The sequence below is a fragment of the Narcine bancroftii genome, chromosome 9, assembly GCF_036971445.1.
Source record: "Narcine bancroftii isolate sNarBan1 chromosome 9, sNarBan1.hap1, whole genome shotgun sequence".
Classification (NCBI taxonomy): Eukaryota; Metazoa; Chordata; class Chondrichthyes; order Torpediniformes; family Narcinidae; genus Narcine; species Narcine bancroftii.
The window spans coordinates 37,226,945-37,244,322 of record NC_091477.1 but is presented as its reverse complement, the minus strand read 5'-3'; the positions used below and the strand labels follow the sequence as shown (position 1 = coordinate 37,244,322).

The following is a 17,378-nucleotide window of genomic DNA, read 5'->3' as shown; positions in this document are numbered from 1 at the left end:
TGCACAATAAAAAAAGTTTTTCATAAAATGGATTTAACAGAAGGAATCTAAAAAACAGAAAACTTTAAGATTCCCTTAAGTAAGGAAGATGAATCAGAAGGAGAAATACATTAATCATTTGAAACATTATCAAAAATACAGATGAATTCCACTTATTTGTGAGCTGTTTTTGAATTATTTTAAGAAAACATTTAATTCACTAATACTGGACAACAAACCCCCCCCCCCCCCCCCAAAAGGTTTACTTCCTGAAAAAAATGGGGATATGATAGCTATCTTCAAGCTGAACACAAATATAATTTCAGGTTTGCTGTATAATGCAAGAGGTTGGAGAAACATGAAATTCACTTTTATTGAATTTAGCATGTTTAATTGCATAATGATGCTGACACCAAGCTCTCAGGTTTTTATTGCACATGTTGCCCAATAAATGTGAGGAGCCCAGTGCCGGTCTTGGTAACCAATTTTACAAATGAAGGAGAGCTCATAGGCTTTTTTAATAAATGCAGTCATGCTGTGTTTTTGAGCCTTAAGCGTGGAATTGCCACAAATGTAACAGAATGTGTCGCAGCTGTTTTGACATTGATGAGCTATTTCTGCTGTATTGAATCTTCCTGAAGACAATAAATGCTGTTGTTAAGAACACTCACTATGCTATTGCCTGAAGAACATGTGTATCAGCAGCATTCATTCTATATCAATATAATGTACAGCATCTGTACATATGAGGTGCTTTTATAGGCTGTCTGCATCTGTCCTGACTAAGCTTGCCCAGGCCTAACACATTTGCATAGCACCTGCACTGTGTGCATGCCCATGGACTGACCCAAACGGCTTGTTTTGTGGCAATATACAATTGACTTAAAATATGACAGGAAATCACCAACAGTGTGTGATAGGAAAGTTTGAAGGCAATTTTCCTGATCAACAGTCCAAAATCCATAATATACACCCAAAAAATGTTCAGGAAGAAAAATATTTTTTTTGTCCAGTGTAATCAGCACTGAAATATGCAAGTTTTAAAATTTGTTCAACAATACTTTGTAGCAAGTCATCATTCATTTAAAAAAAAATTACAATTGTCAGTAATTATGCAATTAGTCATTTATTTGAAGGATGTGTTTTTAATCCCGAGTGCAGCGGCATCTGATAACATTCAGCATTTATCTATTTGATAAGAATAAAAGCTAACATTTTGGGATTGAATATTAACAGTTGGATTTTGTTAAATTCATTCTCATTTTGACATTTTCTAATTTGTAAATGATCATAATTCTTAGCTCAAAATGACTCCTTACCTTCTAACTTGTGTTGAACTGTGGATTTAAAGCAAGCCTTTCCTTCTTCATCCAATTTTGTGCAAAGTGCAAACTGTAATCTAACAGTATTGGAAAGTGTTCAAATCCTGGCAGCAACATGGCCATTATGCAATGTAGCATGGAACTTGAGGTCTCTCTGAGACTTTGCTTTTCCTTGGAAAGGCTTAACCATATAGTTCCATCACATGACTACCTAGCATCAATATTACATTATTGATGAACTGCAATATCAAGATATTGCCTCACAATTGATTTTTTTAGTGACCCAGGCAGCTTATTGTTTTATAGTGATGTAAATTAGTTACATTGACTTAAGCAAATGTTCCTGTACTTTTTATATTTCAGAGTGAAGTAAATGCAGAAACATGTAACTGTATTAGTAAAGTGTAAGTAAACAGGGACAACTTGGTCAGTAAGCTCAGAGTACGATGCAACATATTCAATAGTCTTGAACAAAAATTAAATTGGAAGTTTCTTTCCCAGTTGTGCACAGATCATGGGGAAAAAAAAAGATGTTTTATCCCCTCAGTGAGTAGCTGCCAGGTCAGAGACAAGGTTTGCAGAGATGTTGATTGAGTGGGCTTGGTGAAGTTGTGAAGGGATGGTGGTACATTACTGTGCTTTGGTAATGGCAAGTGGCTTTTACTCGGTCCAAGATGTGTTTAGGGGTATTGGTTTGACCACCAAGTTGAGAGATCCTGCCCTGAGAAGGCAAATGTAAGTGAAATCACAGCTTTTAAATCATAAAAAATCAGTATTTCTGCAATCTGGTATAAAGATGAATCTCTCAAATGCTATTGTTAGAAAATTAAACTCTGATGGTCTTTATAATAGTTTTGAGAAACTAAAGAAATCCAAATTGGTGAAACACAAGATAGATTTGAAGCATAATAACCAAGAAATTATGACAAATCATTATGACCCAACATCCTATAGTATTTTACTTTCCTTGCACATCCCTCCGACACTTCAGCTTGAACAGGCGGATTCTGCAATTTCCCTTTTCTGAAAACCGACGTGCTTTGAAAATTCTGAACTTATCGCACATTTTCCAACTTAATAAATAATTATCATGTTTCATCTTCCTTGGATCATTTCATGTTCCTGTCTTTTTCTCCCATTCCTATGGATGAAACAAGGAAATCTTAATGTTAGTTTGGTTTTTCAGTCACACGATGAAGAAACATTCGTTTATTTCATCAGTCTTTATAGCTGACTGGTTTCTGTAGTTTTAAACAGAGTAATTCTGCACTTTTAGATATCCCTCCAGGGTTCCACTTTGCTTTAATAATGATTGGTTCAGGAAGTATTTTCTTTCATCCTGCATGCAATAGATTAACAAGTTACATGCTTGTGCACAACAGGAACCATTAAAAATGAATTTAAACAACAGGGAGCGGAAGAGCAGAAAAAATGCACAACAGTACTCAAAACAATTAGGGGAACATTTAAAAGTTCACCATTTCTGTTTTCTGTGCTGAATGAAAATATTTTCAAGATATTTGATTCACAGTTAGCTCTCAGTTAATATTAGTATTAACTCTTGGAATTGATAGAAACAACATTGTGATGTTAACACTGCAGTTGTCTTTTCCATTACAGAAAAAAAATGTATAATAGATTTAAACTTGTACTGCACTTAAGAAGCAGAACTCGTTTTTAAAAATAAATATTCATGTTTTGTAGCTCAGCCTGTTGTGTGCATATTTTCCACAAAGAGCATCAAACCCGACTGAAAACTTGAATTTAAAAAAAATCAGGGTATCACATTAGGATGCTTTCAAGCTTCAATTTGTTTTGCACGAGGAACAGGTTATGAAAACAAAGTTGATACCTTGGCTTTCTGTAAAACGCACACTTTACTGGAGGCTATTGTGGTGGGAGTTCTCCTCTTTTCTGAAGCGCAGTTCAATGGAATGAAATGATGCTCTGTGTAATTGTTTTCAGTCTATGAAAAATGCGGAACAATGTTTTATTGATTGAACCAGTCATCCAAGGGCAGACCTCCTTATTGGCTTAAACTAGATTTATTTTACATTTTAAGGTAGCTTTTCAGGTGCATTATTGGAATTTGATACTGAGTCAAATGTAGGATGACAAAAAGATTGATCAGGCATTTAAAATCTCCGCAAAAAAAGTGTAGAGTACTTAAGGGGAGGAATTCCAGAACTTGGGGCCATTCATTCAACATCTGTTTATTCACTGCCACAAATGATTAAAAAAAAATCACAAATATTAGAAATAGCCTCCATAAATTTATACATTGTATACAGTGCCAGATTAACCAACTAGAGGCCCTGGGTTAGGAGACCTTGGGAAGCCCAAACTTAATAGCATTTGATCATGAGAAACAAAACATTGTTCTCTTCTTTATCTACTCAATGAAAGTAGAACATTGCTGAAATTTTAGCTTTTATAAAATAAATTGTTTATAAATTTATAACCTTTAATAATTTTACAAAAATATGGAATTAATGAAGATGTTCACACAGAACATTCATAGCTATGTTTCAAAATTACACTATATCAAGCCCAAAACGTTGGTGATGTATCTTCACCTTTGCTACATAAAGGCACTGTTTGACCTGCTGAGTTTCTCCAGCATTTGTGTGTTCTTTCACTTAACCACAGTGTCAACAGAATCCTGTGGTTTACCTCTATATCCTCAGTGTAGTCAACTTGACTTTCTTCTGTTTGTAATCATGAACATTCTGTATCTGAGGGATTATATAGGGCTGTTTCTACCTGCTGTAAAAAGTCATATGGTGTGATTGGCTTTAAACGCTTCAGTATTGCCTTCTGTTCTTTTTGTTGCTTTCATTTACTAGTGCCACTTTCATATTGCTTACTCATTATTATTTTCACAAAAAGTCAAAATTAAATATTATTGTGATTCACAATGATGTAAAAAGAATCTTCACTTGCTCTCAAGGTGCACGCTATAATGATAGACAGTGATCTCAGAGCTCTCGCCAGTATGCGGGATTGCAGGAATCAGAATTCAGAATTCCCACAAGGTGAGAATTAGCCATGTGAGAAAATCCTGCTTGAAAACTGTGCAACTGTTATATATATATGTGTTTAATATTACTAAGCAACTGGGTCCAGATAATAAAATCAAGGGCTATGCATTCGGCACGCTCAGCAATATGTTCCTGAATTTTGGATTTGTGCTTACACATTATTTGGGCCTAGGTACACTCCTGACTTTTATCGTTAAAAATGAAATAAAATTAATGGTAAATTTTAAATTATTTTTGGCATGAGGCCAAGGCTCCCCTTGATTATGAGGTCCCGGGGGCTGCAGCCTGCTCACTTCATATACAAATCTGGAACTGATTGTATATTTGCAAGAATTAATTTAATAGTTGTTTGTTTTAACTCAGACTCTTTTTTTAAAACTTCTGTTTGGATGCTAATTGTATTTCATTGGCTTTGTGTTTTACTTGGCACAATGACAATAAAATTGAATCTAATCTATTCTATTTACTTTTCACGCTGAAACACTCAATATCATTTTTTTCCTGATTTAAATTTAAAATCAGGGCTTTTTCAGCCCATGCCACCCAACTCCACCCATTTTGGCCAACAACTTTGCTACGTTTTGAATGGTGGGAGGAAACCGGAGCACCCGGAGGAAAACCACACAGACAGCGCCTGCTTCGAACCTCGATCACTGACACTGTTGCACTAATCCCTACTTATGCTACATTTTTAAAAATAAAAAAAAACTGCTGTAGCGTAATCACTCTGTTTAAACCTCCCATTAATAAGGGAGATTATGGTGCAGAATTTTTTTTTCTAAATATAAAAAGCATTGTGCGCACTTTCAGATTAAATTGTAGAGAGACCAGAGGAAATTCAGCTGGAAAGAACTGTTACATTTCTGAGGAGAGACGAGAAAGGCTGGGTTTGTCATTGTAGAGTGGAGAATGCTTGGGGCACGGGGGAGAGGGGGGGGGGGGCGGGTAGGGGAGGTAGATCTTAATCCTAATTTGAGATGTGAAAACTACGAGGGGCATGGATAGGGGAGATCGTAAGAAGGTTTTCCTTTGTAACAGGAAGTGAAAGCTAGTGCACAGAGATGTAGAGAAGGGTTTAGAATGGATTTGAGGAAAGATTTTCTTTTCGGGTGGCTGGAATCTGGAACACATTGTCTGAGAGTGATGGAAATTGTTCCTCTCGCAACATTTTAGTAGCTGGATGAACACTTGAAATGTTACTGTGCAGAAGGCTGGTAAATGGGATTAGTGTGATGTGCAGAACTGAAGGAAGCCGAGGGTGACTCTACAGCACCTGACATTTGCTGCAGTATAACATTTTGCAATGTGGATGTGCTGACTTTCATGGTACAAGTTTTGCCAGGTTTTCTGGGACCTTATATGAGGCAAGGTGTGAGATCAGGTCATGTATTTGTGGTTTTAAGAGATCCCATTGAGAGGCATTGCAGCTAAACCTGAAACAGTCATCATCCAAAATTCAGACAGACATTTTTACTATCCAATTTGCTAATTAGTAATTGGACTTGTTCCCAGGTTTTATCCAGGGGCTTTAACTCACTGCAGTGCCTTATCTTGGTTCCAGTTAAGACCGTCTAAGTTACAATGGAGGACAAATGGGGCTCATTTACAGAACAGATCTCAGCAACCAGGCTATAGGAGAATGTTTTAAACAGTAAGTTTTACATTTTCATCTTATAAGAGATCCACTGATTCACAGAATAAAAACTCAGTTGGATATAGAAGTCAGGTTACAAAATTAACTGGAGGGGAAAGGAATGTGTTTAGGGTTGAGAATGATTAATAAAACATTTTATATGTTGCAAAAAGAGTAATGTCTAAGGATTACATACTCGTGTAAAAGTTGATCTCTTGTGAAAGTTGACCCCCTATTTTTGGCGAAAATAAATCAGAAATTTTCCATACATCTCATGTAAAATTCAAACCTGGTCTCTCACCTCAGTCATGGCCATCCACAGACCAGAACTCCTGTCACCTTGGTAATGAACTCACCCCTCAGCCCTGGCCGCCCACAGCTCCTAACGTCTTTGACGCAGATTTCACACCCGGTTTCAGTTGCTTCCATTCCGGCATCCACGACTACTAACTTGCCAGTTCCCACACCAACCTCAGCCTCTCCGGGCTGACACCTTGGATACCTGCACTGCTGAATCCCACAGGCTCATTCACCTCTCCCCCCCACCACCACTTCTCATTCTTCCCTATCTCTCTCCCTTCTCAACCTTATCTCCTCCTTTGAGCTCTCCCTCTTCCCATCCCCACCCACCCTTAGTGTTTTTACTTCAATCACAGAGTCTGCAGACTTTTGTGTTTTACTGTTATGGTTTTTACTTCTTGGTAAGATGTGCATTTTGATGTGCAGACTCCGAATTATTACTTTAATTCATTTTGTTTTTGTTTATTTATTTGGAGATTATTTGGACTTTGGAGAGGGTCAAGGACTTCAAATTTCTGGGTGTCAACATCTCCAAGGATCTGTCCTGGAGCCTGCATGTTGATGCAATTACAAAGGCGGCTCACCAGCGGCTATACTTCGTGAGGTGCATAAGGAGATTCGATACATTCGGAGACTGGCGAAAACTTCTACAGGCATATTGTGGAGAACATTCTGGCTGGTTGTATCACTTCCTGGTATGGATGCACCAACTCTCAGGACAAGAATAAACTCCAAAAGGGTTGTTACCTCAGCCTGTGGCATCACAGGCACCAGACTTACTCCATCGAGAACATCTACATGAGGTGGTGTCTTAAAAAAGCAGCCTCTATCCTCAAAGACCCCCCCCCACCACCCAGTCCACGTCCTCTTCATTCTGCTACCATTGGGGAAAAGGTACAGGAGACTAAAGATGAACACTCAGCGGCACAAGGACAGCTTCTTCCCCACTGCCATCAGATTCCTGAATAATCAATGATCCAAAATCACTGCCTTACTTTTTTGTGCCCTATGATTTTAACTTTTAAAAAAATATATATTAGTGATGTAAGATGGCTCATAATATGAGGGTCTGGTGCAAAACACCAAATTTTGTGACTTGTTCATGCAATAAATTCTGATGTTGCTACCGATATTAGTATTTGCCTGTGAATATTTTGGATTCTAGTGTGAATTTCAGCCTCTCAAAAGTTGCATCCATGTAATAGTTGACCCCTTAAATTTAACAGTAAAAATTGTTTGGAAAATTTGACTTTTACACGAGTATATATGGTATGTATTACAGAATCTATCAGAGGATAACAAACAAAAGGACAAGGAGAGGTGGTTGAAAAAAACAACGCGAGAGTTAACTAACAGGAAATTTGTCAAATCGATTTTAAGAGTTCAACGAAGATCCAAAATGAAAGATTGTGAAAGTAAACCAGGTATAACAGAAGGTTAAGTCGGGAGAACTAATGCTTCTCAAGTACCTGTGGAGCAGCAGGCAGGGTTTTAGAGTCAACAGATAAACAAATTTCTGCTCCCCTTGCAATTGCTTTCTTCAGGTTCTCCTTCACTTGTGTTAACTTCAGTTCCAATTCCACCCGCTCTACCTCTTTAATTTTACATTTTTCTTCCAGCGTTCGTACTTTTTCCTCCAGGACAATTTGGGATTTTTTACCTGTGAAACATTTTTAGATTCATTAATTCATGCATTTTTCTGTTGAATAGATGGGGTTGAAATTCTTCCCAAACACTTGGGCCTAGAGATCCTCGATACGTGAAAATACACATTGAAGCAAATGTTACAATGTGGATCTACGCCAGTTTGAGGTGAGGCCATTTCTGAAGTGCACAAGCTTTAAAAGACTCTAATACCCTTCACACGGAGTCTGTAAATAATTAGTGCTTCATCATCTTGGTGGTGGATCTTCAAGGTGGGGGAAGGGAGAGAGTGGTTGGCAGTGTATTGGCACAATTTATGTGTGAAAAAGAACACGTTACAGGGTACAGAGAAATAAGGGGAAATGGGATGATTGTAATTGCTTGGACATAATAGATTGTATGGCATCATCATCAAAAGAGAGAAGGCAAGTTTCATCAAATAGTTAAGTGGGCATCCTGGGCATGGTGTTTGAACCTTCAGAATCCCAGGTTAAAACACAACACGAATTTGAAGTAACTTGCTCTATTCTGTTGGTTTCTTCACTGATAGGTTTTTAGGATCTTACATTGAGAGGCCTTTGTCCTCTGGTACCGACAGTCAAGATCTGTGCTATCTCGATACCACACATTTATGAAAGAAGTTCAAGGGAGTGATGCTGATCATCTCTGGTTGATATCACCTAAGTGCATTACCAGCATGGACGGTGGGTATATATCTCTGGAAATGTGCCAAGTTCACAGAGTACCCAAACATGTTTCACAAATGTTTTGCTGAGATTCAATTGTTTAGTGCAAGGAAAAACCAATGATTGGTCCCACCCCCTCCCCCATCCTTAGCATTCCTTGCATCTGCACCTAATGACAAAAGAGTAAATATTCTTAGGACCTTGGTGCTGGACCAGCACACTCTTTTTGGACTGTTAGATAAATGCCCAAACATGTTTTTTAAAAAAAGCGTTACATAGTAGTATCATAAATTATAAGGTGAATTTGATGTAGATTAATGAAGACACTGTTCTCCTGTGAGGTGAATTGAATTGGGAAATTGAATCTGTTGAGATTCATTTGCTAAGTTTCAGCTTGTCAAAGCACGCTGGACTAATGAACAAGCCAAATCTGATGGGGGATTATCAGAGATTTACTTATTGTTAAAATTTAGCTGAAGCTAAAATGCACCAAATTGGATGTTATAATTTACACAAAAGATTGATATTTGGCTTGGTCACAGAAATTAAAAATAGGAATGCCTGGCTTTAAATACTGTGTCAGTTCAAAGTTAATGCATTGTTTTCTATTATTCTATTGTAACTCTTCCTTCTTCCAACAAAATCTTAATTGGAATCGAGTATGAATAGTACTAATTACTATATATTATCACCTCCCCTGACAGACATAGGTCAATACCTGAGATGCAGAAGTTGTATTATGCCAAACAAGATGAAAATTATATCAACAAATTTAAGGGATACTAAGGGACAAAATTGATCCCCTTGAAGACCAGAGTGGCTGTCTATGTTTGAAGCCAGAAGAGATGGGGGACACCTTAAATGGGGTTTTTGTATCAGTATTTACTCAGGAAACTGGGGGAAGTAAGGAGAACAAGCAGTGAGGTCATTGAACCTGTACAGATTAAAGACGAGGAGATGCTTCCTGTCTTAAAGCAAATAAGGCTGGATAAATCCCCAGGACCTGGCAAGATGTTCCATCGGACCTTGAGGGAAGATAGTGTAGAAATTGCAGGAGCCCTGGCAGAAATATTTAAAATGACCTTAGCCATTTTGGAGAGAAGCTCATGTTGTTTCTTTTTTTTTCAAATTTTATTTTATTAGCACATGTAAAAAGTACATAGATCAAAATCAATACATGCTGTTCTATAATTTTTTCTCCCCCCTCCACCCACTCACTCCCTCAGAGAAAACCCCCCAAGAAAAGCACAAATAAAATCAGAAAAAGAAAATAAAATAGATTAATTGTATAAACAACACTGGATATTACCTTATACCTAAATTATGACCTAATTATGCTAACCTGCTCATGTTGTTCCATAGAATATAGAACACTACAGCACAATACAAGCCTTTTAGCCCTCAATGTTGTGCCGACCCATATATTCCTTAGAAAAATACTAAACCCTTCTCACCTTGTAACCCTCTATTTTTCTTCAATCTACGTACCTTTCTAAGAGTCTCTTCAATGCCCCTAATGTTTCAGCCTCCACCACCATCCCTGGCAATCCCTACAACTCTCTGTGTAAAAAAAAATACCCCTGATGTCTCCCCTAAATTTACCTCCCTTCACTTTGTACAAATGTCTTCTGGTGTTTGCAATTCCTTCCCTAGGGAAAAAGGTCTTGGCTGTCTGCCATATCTCTGCTTCACATAATCTTGTAGACCATTATTAATTCTCCTCTCATCCTTCCATACTCCAAAGAGAAAAGTCCAACACTTCTAACCTCGCCCCATAAGACTAATTTTCCAATCCAGGCAACATCTTCGTAAATCTCCTCTGCACCCTCTGCGTAGCTTCCACATCCTTCCTATAATGAGATGACCAGAACTGAACACAATACTCTAAGTGTGGTCTCACCAGAGATTTGTAGAGTTTTAACATCATCTCTCCACTCCTGAATTCAATCCCCCTTTTAATGAATCCCTGCATCTCACTGGCCTTCTTAAATATCCTATCAACCTGTGTGGCCACCTTGAGGGATGTATGAATTTGAACTCCAAGGACCTCTGTTCATCCACATTTTTAAGTACCCAACCATTAACCCAGTACTCAGCCTTCTGGTTTGTCCCTGGACTTTATTCCCTGGAGCGTGGAAGAATGAGGGGAGATTTGGTAGAGGTATACAAAATGATGTGGGATAAATGCAACTGCTTTTTTCACTGAAGTTAGTTGAGAGACAAACCAGAGGACATGGGTTAAGGGTGAAAGGGGAAATGTTTAGGGGAAACAACTTCACACAGAGAGTAGTGGGAGTGTGAAACAAGCTGCCAGTTGAAGTAATGAATTTGAGCTTAATTTTAACATTTAAGAAAAATTTGGACAGGTCCATGGATGGGAGGGCTGTGGACTGGGTACAGATCAGTGGAACTATGCAGAATAATAGATCTGCACAGACTAGAAGGGCTAAAGGGCCTGTTTTCTTTGCTGCAATGTTCTAAGGGTGTATTTGTAATCTCACTTTCAGAAAATAAGGCTATAATTATTATTGCCACATTTTATTATAAACTTTTCTGAACTGTAAGTGTCCATTTTTTTCTACTTTGAATTTCTTCATGTCAGGGTAATCAAGCAAGATAATTTCTTTTATCCATCATTCCAAATGCTATCTACAAACTCCAGAGATTAAGGTTAATGTAAATATGTGGTTCACCTTCTAATTGGATTAATTTCACCATCAGTTGGGAAAAGTATTCCACTTTGCTTAAATAAATGTCTTGCTCATGATTGCATCTTGTCTAGTTCTCATGCTCTCCTCCAGTTGTTATTCAAGTGTTAATACAGTTCTATCCTCAGCTGCTATTGGCAGGGCTAGCAGACAGCATGCTCTTGGCTTCTGCCAATATCACCTGTCAGCAGATTGCCTGGAAATGTACACCACTGAGTGAGAGAGTGAGAGAGTGTCTGAGAGAGAGATGAAGAACTTGGTGAAATGGACAGAAATTCATTTATCCTGTCATTTACTGACAATGAACACACTGTTGCTGCAATGGATTGGAGCTCTGGGGGCCCTCATCAATATCAGTTACATCTTTGCATGAACTAATATTTTACACTTGGATGTGATTGATAAGTATTCATATTTTTCAAGAATAAATATTTGTATTAATTGTATTTATAAGTTTCTTGTTGAATGAAAGAGGTTGAGAGGTGACCTGATAGATGCTGACAAAATGATGAGATTGGGTAGATCGCTAGTGCTGGTTTCCCAAGATCGGGGTGTCTAATATTAAAGGTTAAAGAAACAGGCAGGAAGTTTAAAGAGGACCCAAGGAGCACATTGATCACGTGCTGAGTACTTGGTATCTGGAATAAAGTGTCAGAGATGGAGATGGGAACAGTAATGCCATTTAAGAGGCAGGCACTTCAACAAGCACAGTAGAGATGGATATGGAAGAGAAATTAGTATGGATAGGCATGACGGTCTGAGTAGACCTGGTGGGCTGAAGGGCCTGTTTCAATGCTGTATGAACGTCTCACTATCATTTTTAAAATGAGATTAAAAATTTTTTTTTTACCTTTTTTGTTTCTTTCCAGTGCTGTACATGTTGATGGAGCTGCATCTTCATTAGCTGAAACACACAAGACAATTTTGTGCTTAAATTAGATTCTGATAAATATGGAACATCGTCCAGTGTTGTATTGGAATAACAAAACAATAATGCAAAATATTCATCCAGTCCTCAAGGTCGACCCTGCGCTTTCAGTTACCCATCAATTTAATTCTCCATCTCACACATGTGTGATCCCTCTGCATTTTGAGGTACCCTCTATTTTCCACATAAATACACTGCAGTCCTCAGGACTCAATGTTTTATTTAACAATCCACAGAGACTCACCTTGCATTTATCAATTTCAGATAATGGCTCCCCTTCCCTCTGCAGATGTGGTTGTACCATTCCATTTCAATTTGTTTCTCTTTCCCTTGTTCTGTCTTTGTTAATTTTTAAAGTCATTGTTACCTTGACAACATTGGCCTGGACTATCATAGACACTCCTTTGGTGTACTTCAGGTCTCCCTCTGCAACTAACACACTTCTCCAGTTCTGACGGAGAGTCCTTGAACCCAAAACGTCGATTCTATTTCTTTCTTCACTGAGATGGGAGGTGCTGAATGCTTTCCTCCATCTTTGTTTCAGACTTACAGCAGCTGGGATTTTTTCTTGGTCCAAATAATGTAAATGACTTGTGGGCACAGTTTCTTCAAATTAATAATGATAATATACCAATATACTTGAAACTTGACAGCAGGCAGTAATGAGTTTTCATGGGGCAGACCTTGCCAGAGTAATTAATTTGTTTTGCTTCAAGCTGCCGATTAACAAGGAACTGTTTGAATTCATCTTATGTTCTTCCTATTTTCTTTCAAAACCACATCTACTTTTTCTCCTCTAGTGCTTTTCACACACAATCTTAATATAAATGCTTTTATTGGTTGAAAATGTTGTGGAACTATCAGGCTTTTATTAACTAAAGTCAGGAACTACCATTAACCTCATTGACTGGTCGAAGCAAAGAGATATGGGAGCATACAAGGGGCTATGGGCAGGATCGGTATCAGAAGGCATTACCAGCTGGCAGCAGCTAATCATGGCACAACAATGGTTTACCACCTTCACCCCTCCTTTTTAAGAATAGTGCTGCGGGGTGAGCTGATAAAGGAGAAGGTGAAACAACTAAACACGTATAGCTTTTACAGGTTAAAGTCTATCAGGGGGTCTCTTCTGCCACAGCAAGCAATGCAGCAATGGTTGGGACCAGCTTGTAAGGTTGGCCTGATAACAGTTGGTTGAGGGGTGGGGAGGTGGTGGTGCATGGAGCTGGTACATCATTGGCGACAAGAGTGGCCAGGGTAGGGGGGTGGTCAGCTGCAGGTTCCAGGACTCCTAAGGTTGGAGGTGTCTGTTGAAAGTCAGTGGTGGTCAGGGAGACCCCTGATGGAGCAAAGTCCGGATTGAGATTGTGTCTTCTCACCCATCAGGGAAGGCAATGTAGGCATACTGTGGATTTGCGTGGAGAAGGCGGACTATTTTGACCAGTGGGTCAATCTTAGATTGCCTGACGTGCTTCCGAAGCAGGACTGGTCCTGGGGAGGTAAGCCAGGTGGACAGCGTAGTCCTTGACACCATCTTCCTTGGGAAAGCAAACATCTGTTCTTGAGGAATGTTGTTGGTGGCCGTACATAAAATTGACCAGATGGAGTTGAGAGCATCTGAGAGGACTTCCTGCCATTGCGAGACAGGGCGACCCCATGACTTCCATACTGTGGTGTTCTCCCTTTATATTTGTCTGTTACCCCTAAGAAAGTAGCTGGTAGTCCTTCTCATGGTGATGCCCTGGTCAGCAGGTACTCTCATGAATGATGTGGATGAACCAGGGTGCCCAAAGAGCATGAAGATATTCCTGAAGGCCTTGATAACTATGCCCGTGGTCATATCCGGATGAAGTATGGTGAAGGGGAAATGGGAGTATTCATTGATGATTGTAAGGAAGTAGACATTCCAGTTGGAGGAGGGGAGGGGTCTCTTGAAATCAATGCTGAGGTGCTCGAAGGGGTGGGTAGCCTTGATCAATTGCGCTTTGTCCGGCCGATAGAATTGAGGCTTGCATTTGGCACAGACCTGACAGTTTTTAGTCATAGCCTGGACTTCCTCAACGGAGTATGGTAGAGTCTGAGATTTGATAAAATGAAAAAAAAAGTAACTCTGGGGTGGCAAAGGTCATTGTGGAGAGCCTGCAGTCTGTCCATTTGAAGACTAGCGCAAGTTCTTCGGGAAAGAGCATCCGGGGGTTCGTTAAGTTTACTGGGCCATTAGAGAATGCCATAATTGTAAATGGACAGCTTGATTCTCCACCCGAGAATCTTTTCATTCTTGATTTTACCCCTTTGCTTATTATTAAACATGAAAGCTACCGCTTGCTGATCTGTGAGGAGGATGAACCGTTTCCCTGCGAGATAGTGCCTCCAGTGACGTACATCCTCCATGTTGGCCTGGGCCTCCTTCTCGATGGAGGAGTGGTGAATTTTAGGGCCTTGGAGGGGTCGTGAGAAGGCAGAAATGGGTTTTCCTGCTTGACTGAGTGTGGCAGCCAGGGCCAAATCAGGCGCATCGCTCTCCACTTGGAATGTTGTGGACTCATCTCTGGCATGCATGGTTGCCTTGGTGATGTTTTTGATACTGTTGAAAGTGGCTTGGGCTTCTGCTGGCACGGGAAGCATGGTAGGCTTGACCAATAGGCAAATCTTGTCTGCATAGTTGGGGACCCATTGAGCATAGTATGAGAAGAACCCAAGGCACCTCTTCAGTGATTTGAGGGTACATGGGAGGGGTAGCTCCATCAGCGGACACATGCGGTCCAGTTCAGGGCCAATGACACCATTTTTGACTACACAGCCAAGTATGGCTAGCTGTACAGTCTGGAATACACACTTATCCTCGTTATAAGTGAGGATCATGCATTTGGCTGCCTGGAGGAACTTGCGGAGGTTTGCATCATAATCCTGCAGGTTGTGGCCACAGATAGTTATCTAGATATGGGAAGGGGGCCTGTAGATCATAGCCATCCACCATGTGGTCCATCTCCAGCTGGAAGATGGAGACCCTGTTTGTGACACTGAAAGGGACCCAGGGGAATTGGTAGAAGTGGCCATCTGCATCGAATGCCATATACTGGCAGTCCTCTGGATGGATCGGGAGCTGGTGATACGCCGACTTCAGGTCAATCGTGGAGAATACCTGATATTGTGCAATCTGGTTGACCATATCGGATATGTGGGGAAGGGGGTAAGCATCAAGTTGCGTCTACCTGTTTATGGTCTGGCTCTAGTCTATGATCATCCTATTCTTCACCACGACCACCTGGGACCTCCAAGGGCTATTACTGGTCTCGATGTCCTTGCCCAACAAGTCTTACAGTATCGTCTACACCTGCTTGTAATCGGGGATGAGGTTGGCAAACAGTGGGGGGGGCGGGTCAACCTTGGGGGTCGAGAGACCACATGTTGCCTGTAGGGGACCTTCTGTGAACTGTTCATTGGAGATGGTGGGGGGAGTCTGGGGCCCAACATGCAAGAGGAGTAGTCTCAGTCAGTTATTATCCATGGTGAAGGCATCTGCAGCTGCCGGCAGGAAATTTTCAAAGCAGTGTAGCCAAAGTTCGAATGTGTTCGGGTCATCTGGTGGTCAGGAGTTTGCGTCACGCTTCTCAGGTTTCAGGTATTGTTCCATGCTTTTTAAAAAAAAATTAGTAAATAAAATTGATGTACCATCAATATTCATAAAAGGCAGCTGTTGCAAAAGACTAGAACTACCATCAACCTCATTGACTGATCGAAGCAAAGAGAAAGGGGAACATGCTATGGGTAGGATTGGTCTCGGGAGGCATGTCCAGCCGGCATCAGCCAATCATGGCATAACAGTGGTTTACAACAAAGTTAAAAACAAATGTAGAGTCACTTTCAACAAAGATGCAAATATTTATACCAATTTTTTTGATAATTATTACATGGAATGTTAAACCTTGAACCCTCTATGGTCGGTGCATTTTATTTCTAGACGCTTGCCTTCTCTTGATGTGTTTCTATTATCACTGATGCTAAACTGATTAATTTTTGACTGTACATATTTGTTCTGTTCCCACCTTGATATGAGGATAAATGTCTACCAGCAGTATCACGGAATCTGTTGTAGCCCCCCGAAATTGATAAATTAGGCCAGTCTTGTATTTCACCACTAGATGGCAATAGAGGGTTTAGCCAAAAAAAAAACCTGATCGAGTGAAGAGATTTGCCCCAATTAACTTTTGTCCTTTTGTTGCCCAAATTACTGAAATCGAGGGCTGTGACATTGGCATCAGAAGGAATCACTTAGTCAATCCACTGGAAGAAATATGACAAATAGGGTAAGGACCTGAGAAAGACATGCAAATTAGTGGGCATGATGGACAGAATTTTAAAATTTCTAAAATCCTCAAGAACAATTAAAGCCCCCAATGATTGAACCTCCAACAAATGCTTTCAATGACAGAGGAGCCAACTGACTATATAACACTTCATGCTCATACAGGAAAATCCTGCTACCCAAACCCTTGGAAATCCTGATGCAATATGAAAAAGGCCTGGAGAAACTCAGCAGGTTTATGCAGGATCTGTAGGGAAGCAAAAGGCAATCAACATTTAGGCCCAAATCATCAAGTGCCTTTTGCTGATCTTTATATTTAGACCATACATCACAGCAACAGGCCTTTACAACCCATGAGCCTGCGCTGTCCAATTACACCCAATTGACCTATAACCCCTAGTACGTTTTGGACGGTGGGTGGTGACCCACACGGACTTGGGGAGAACATACAAACTCCTTACAGACAGCACGGGATCAGACCCCGGTGCTGATCGCAGGCGCTGTAACAGTGTTGCGCTAACCGCTATGCCAACTGCGCTGTCCAGCACTTTCCCCAGCGTATTTGTGTACTGCACTAGATCCCAGCATCTGGAGATTTGTTTGCCTCTGAAATCTTGATGCTTTAGCATCTAGATCAGCCATTCTCAACCTTTTTTTTGAGGCTTTGGTCCTCTTAGGACTCTGCATAAAATTTATGAGCACCTTTCCCTGTGAAGCAGTTGCTTTCTTCCATACTTCTGCTGACTACATAAAAAGCGGAATGAATATTTATGATTTCAGTCCACGGACCCCCCCCCCACCCTTTAAATATGCTATGGGCCCCAGGGGAGA

At 40.1% G+C, this 17,378-nt stretch overlaps 1 protein-coding gene across 2 annotated transcripts in view; it reads right to left on the bottom strand.

The window, feature by feature from the left end:
* Positions 1–218: 218 nt before the first annotated feature.
* Positions 219–17,378, bottom strand: part of afap1l1a (actin filament associated protein 1-like 1a) — a 181,878-nt gene continuing 164,718 nt past the window's right edge. For both annotated transcript variants that reach the window (XM_069898821.1, XM_069898822.1), the window contains 4 exons: positions 12,164–12,217; positions 7,745–7,935; positions 3,154–3,267; positions 219–2,442 (listed from right to left, as the gene is read on the bottom strand). In XM_069898821.1, the coding sequence (XP_069754922.1) occupies positions 2,416–2,442; positions 3,154–3,267; positions 7,745–7,935; positions 12,164–12,217 (386 nt within the window). In that variant the 3' untranslated portion in view covers positions 219–2,415. The remainder of the gene's footprint in view (positions 2,443–3,153; positions 3,268–7,744; positions 7,936–12,163; positions 12,218–17,378) is intronic.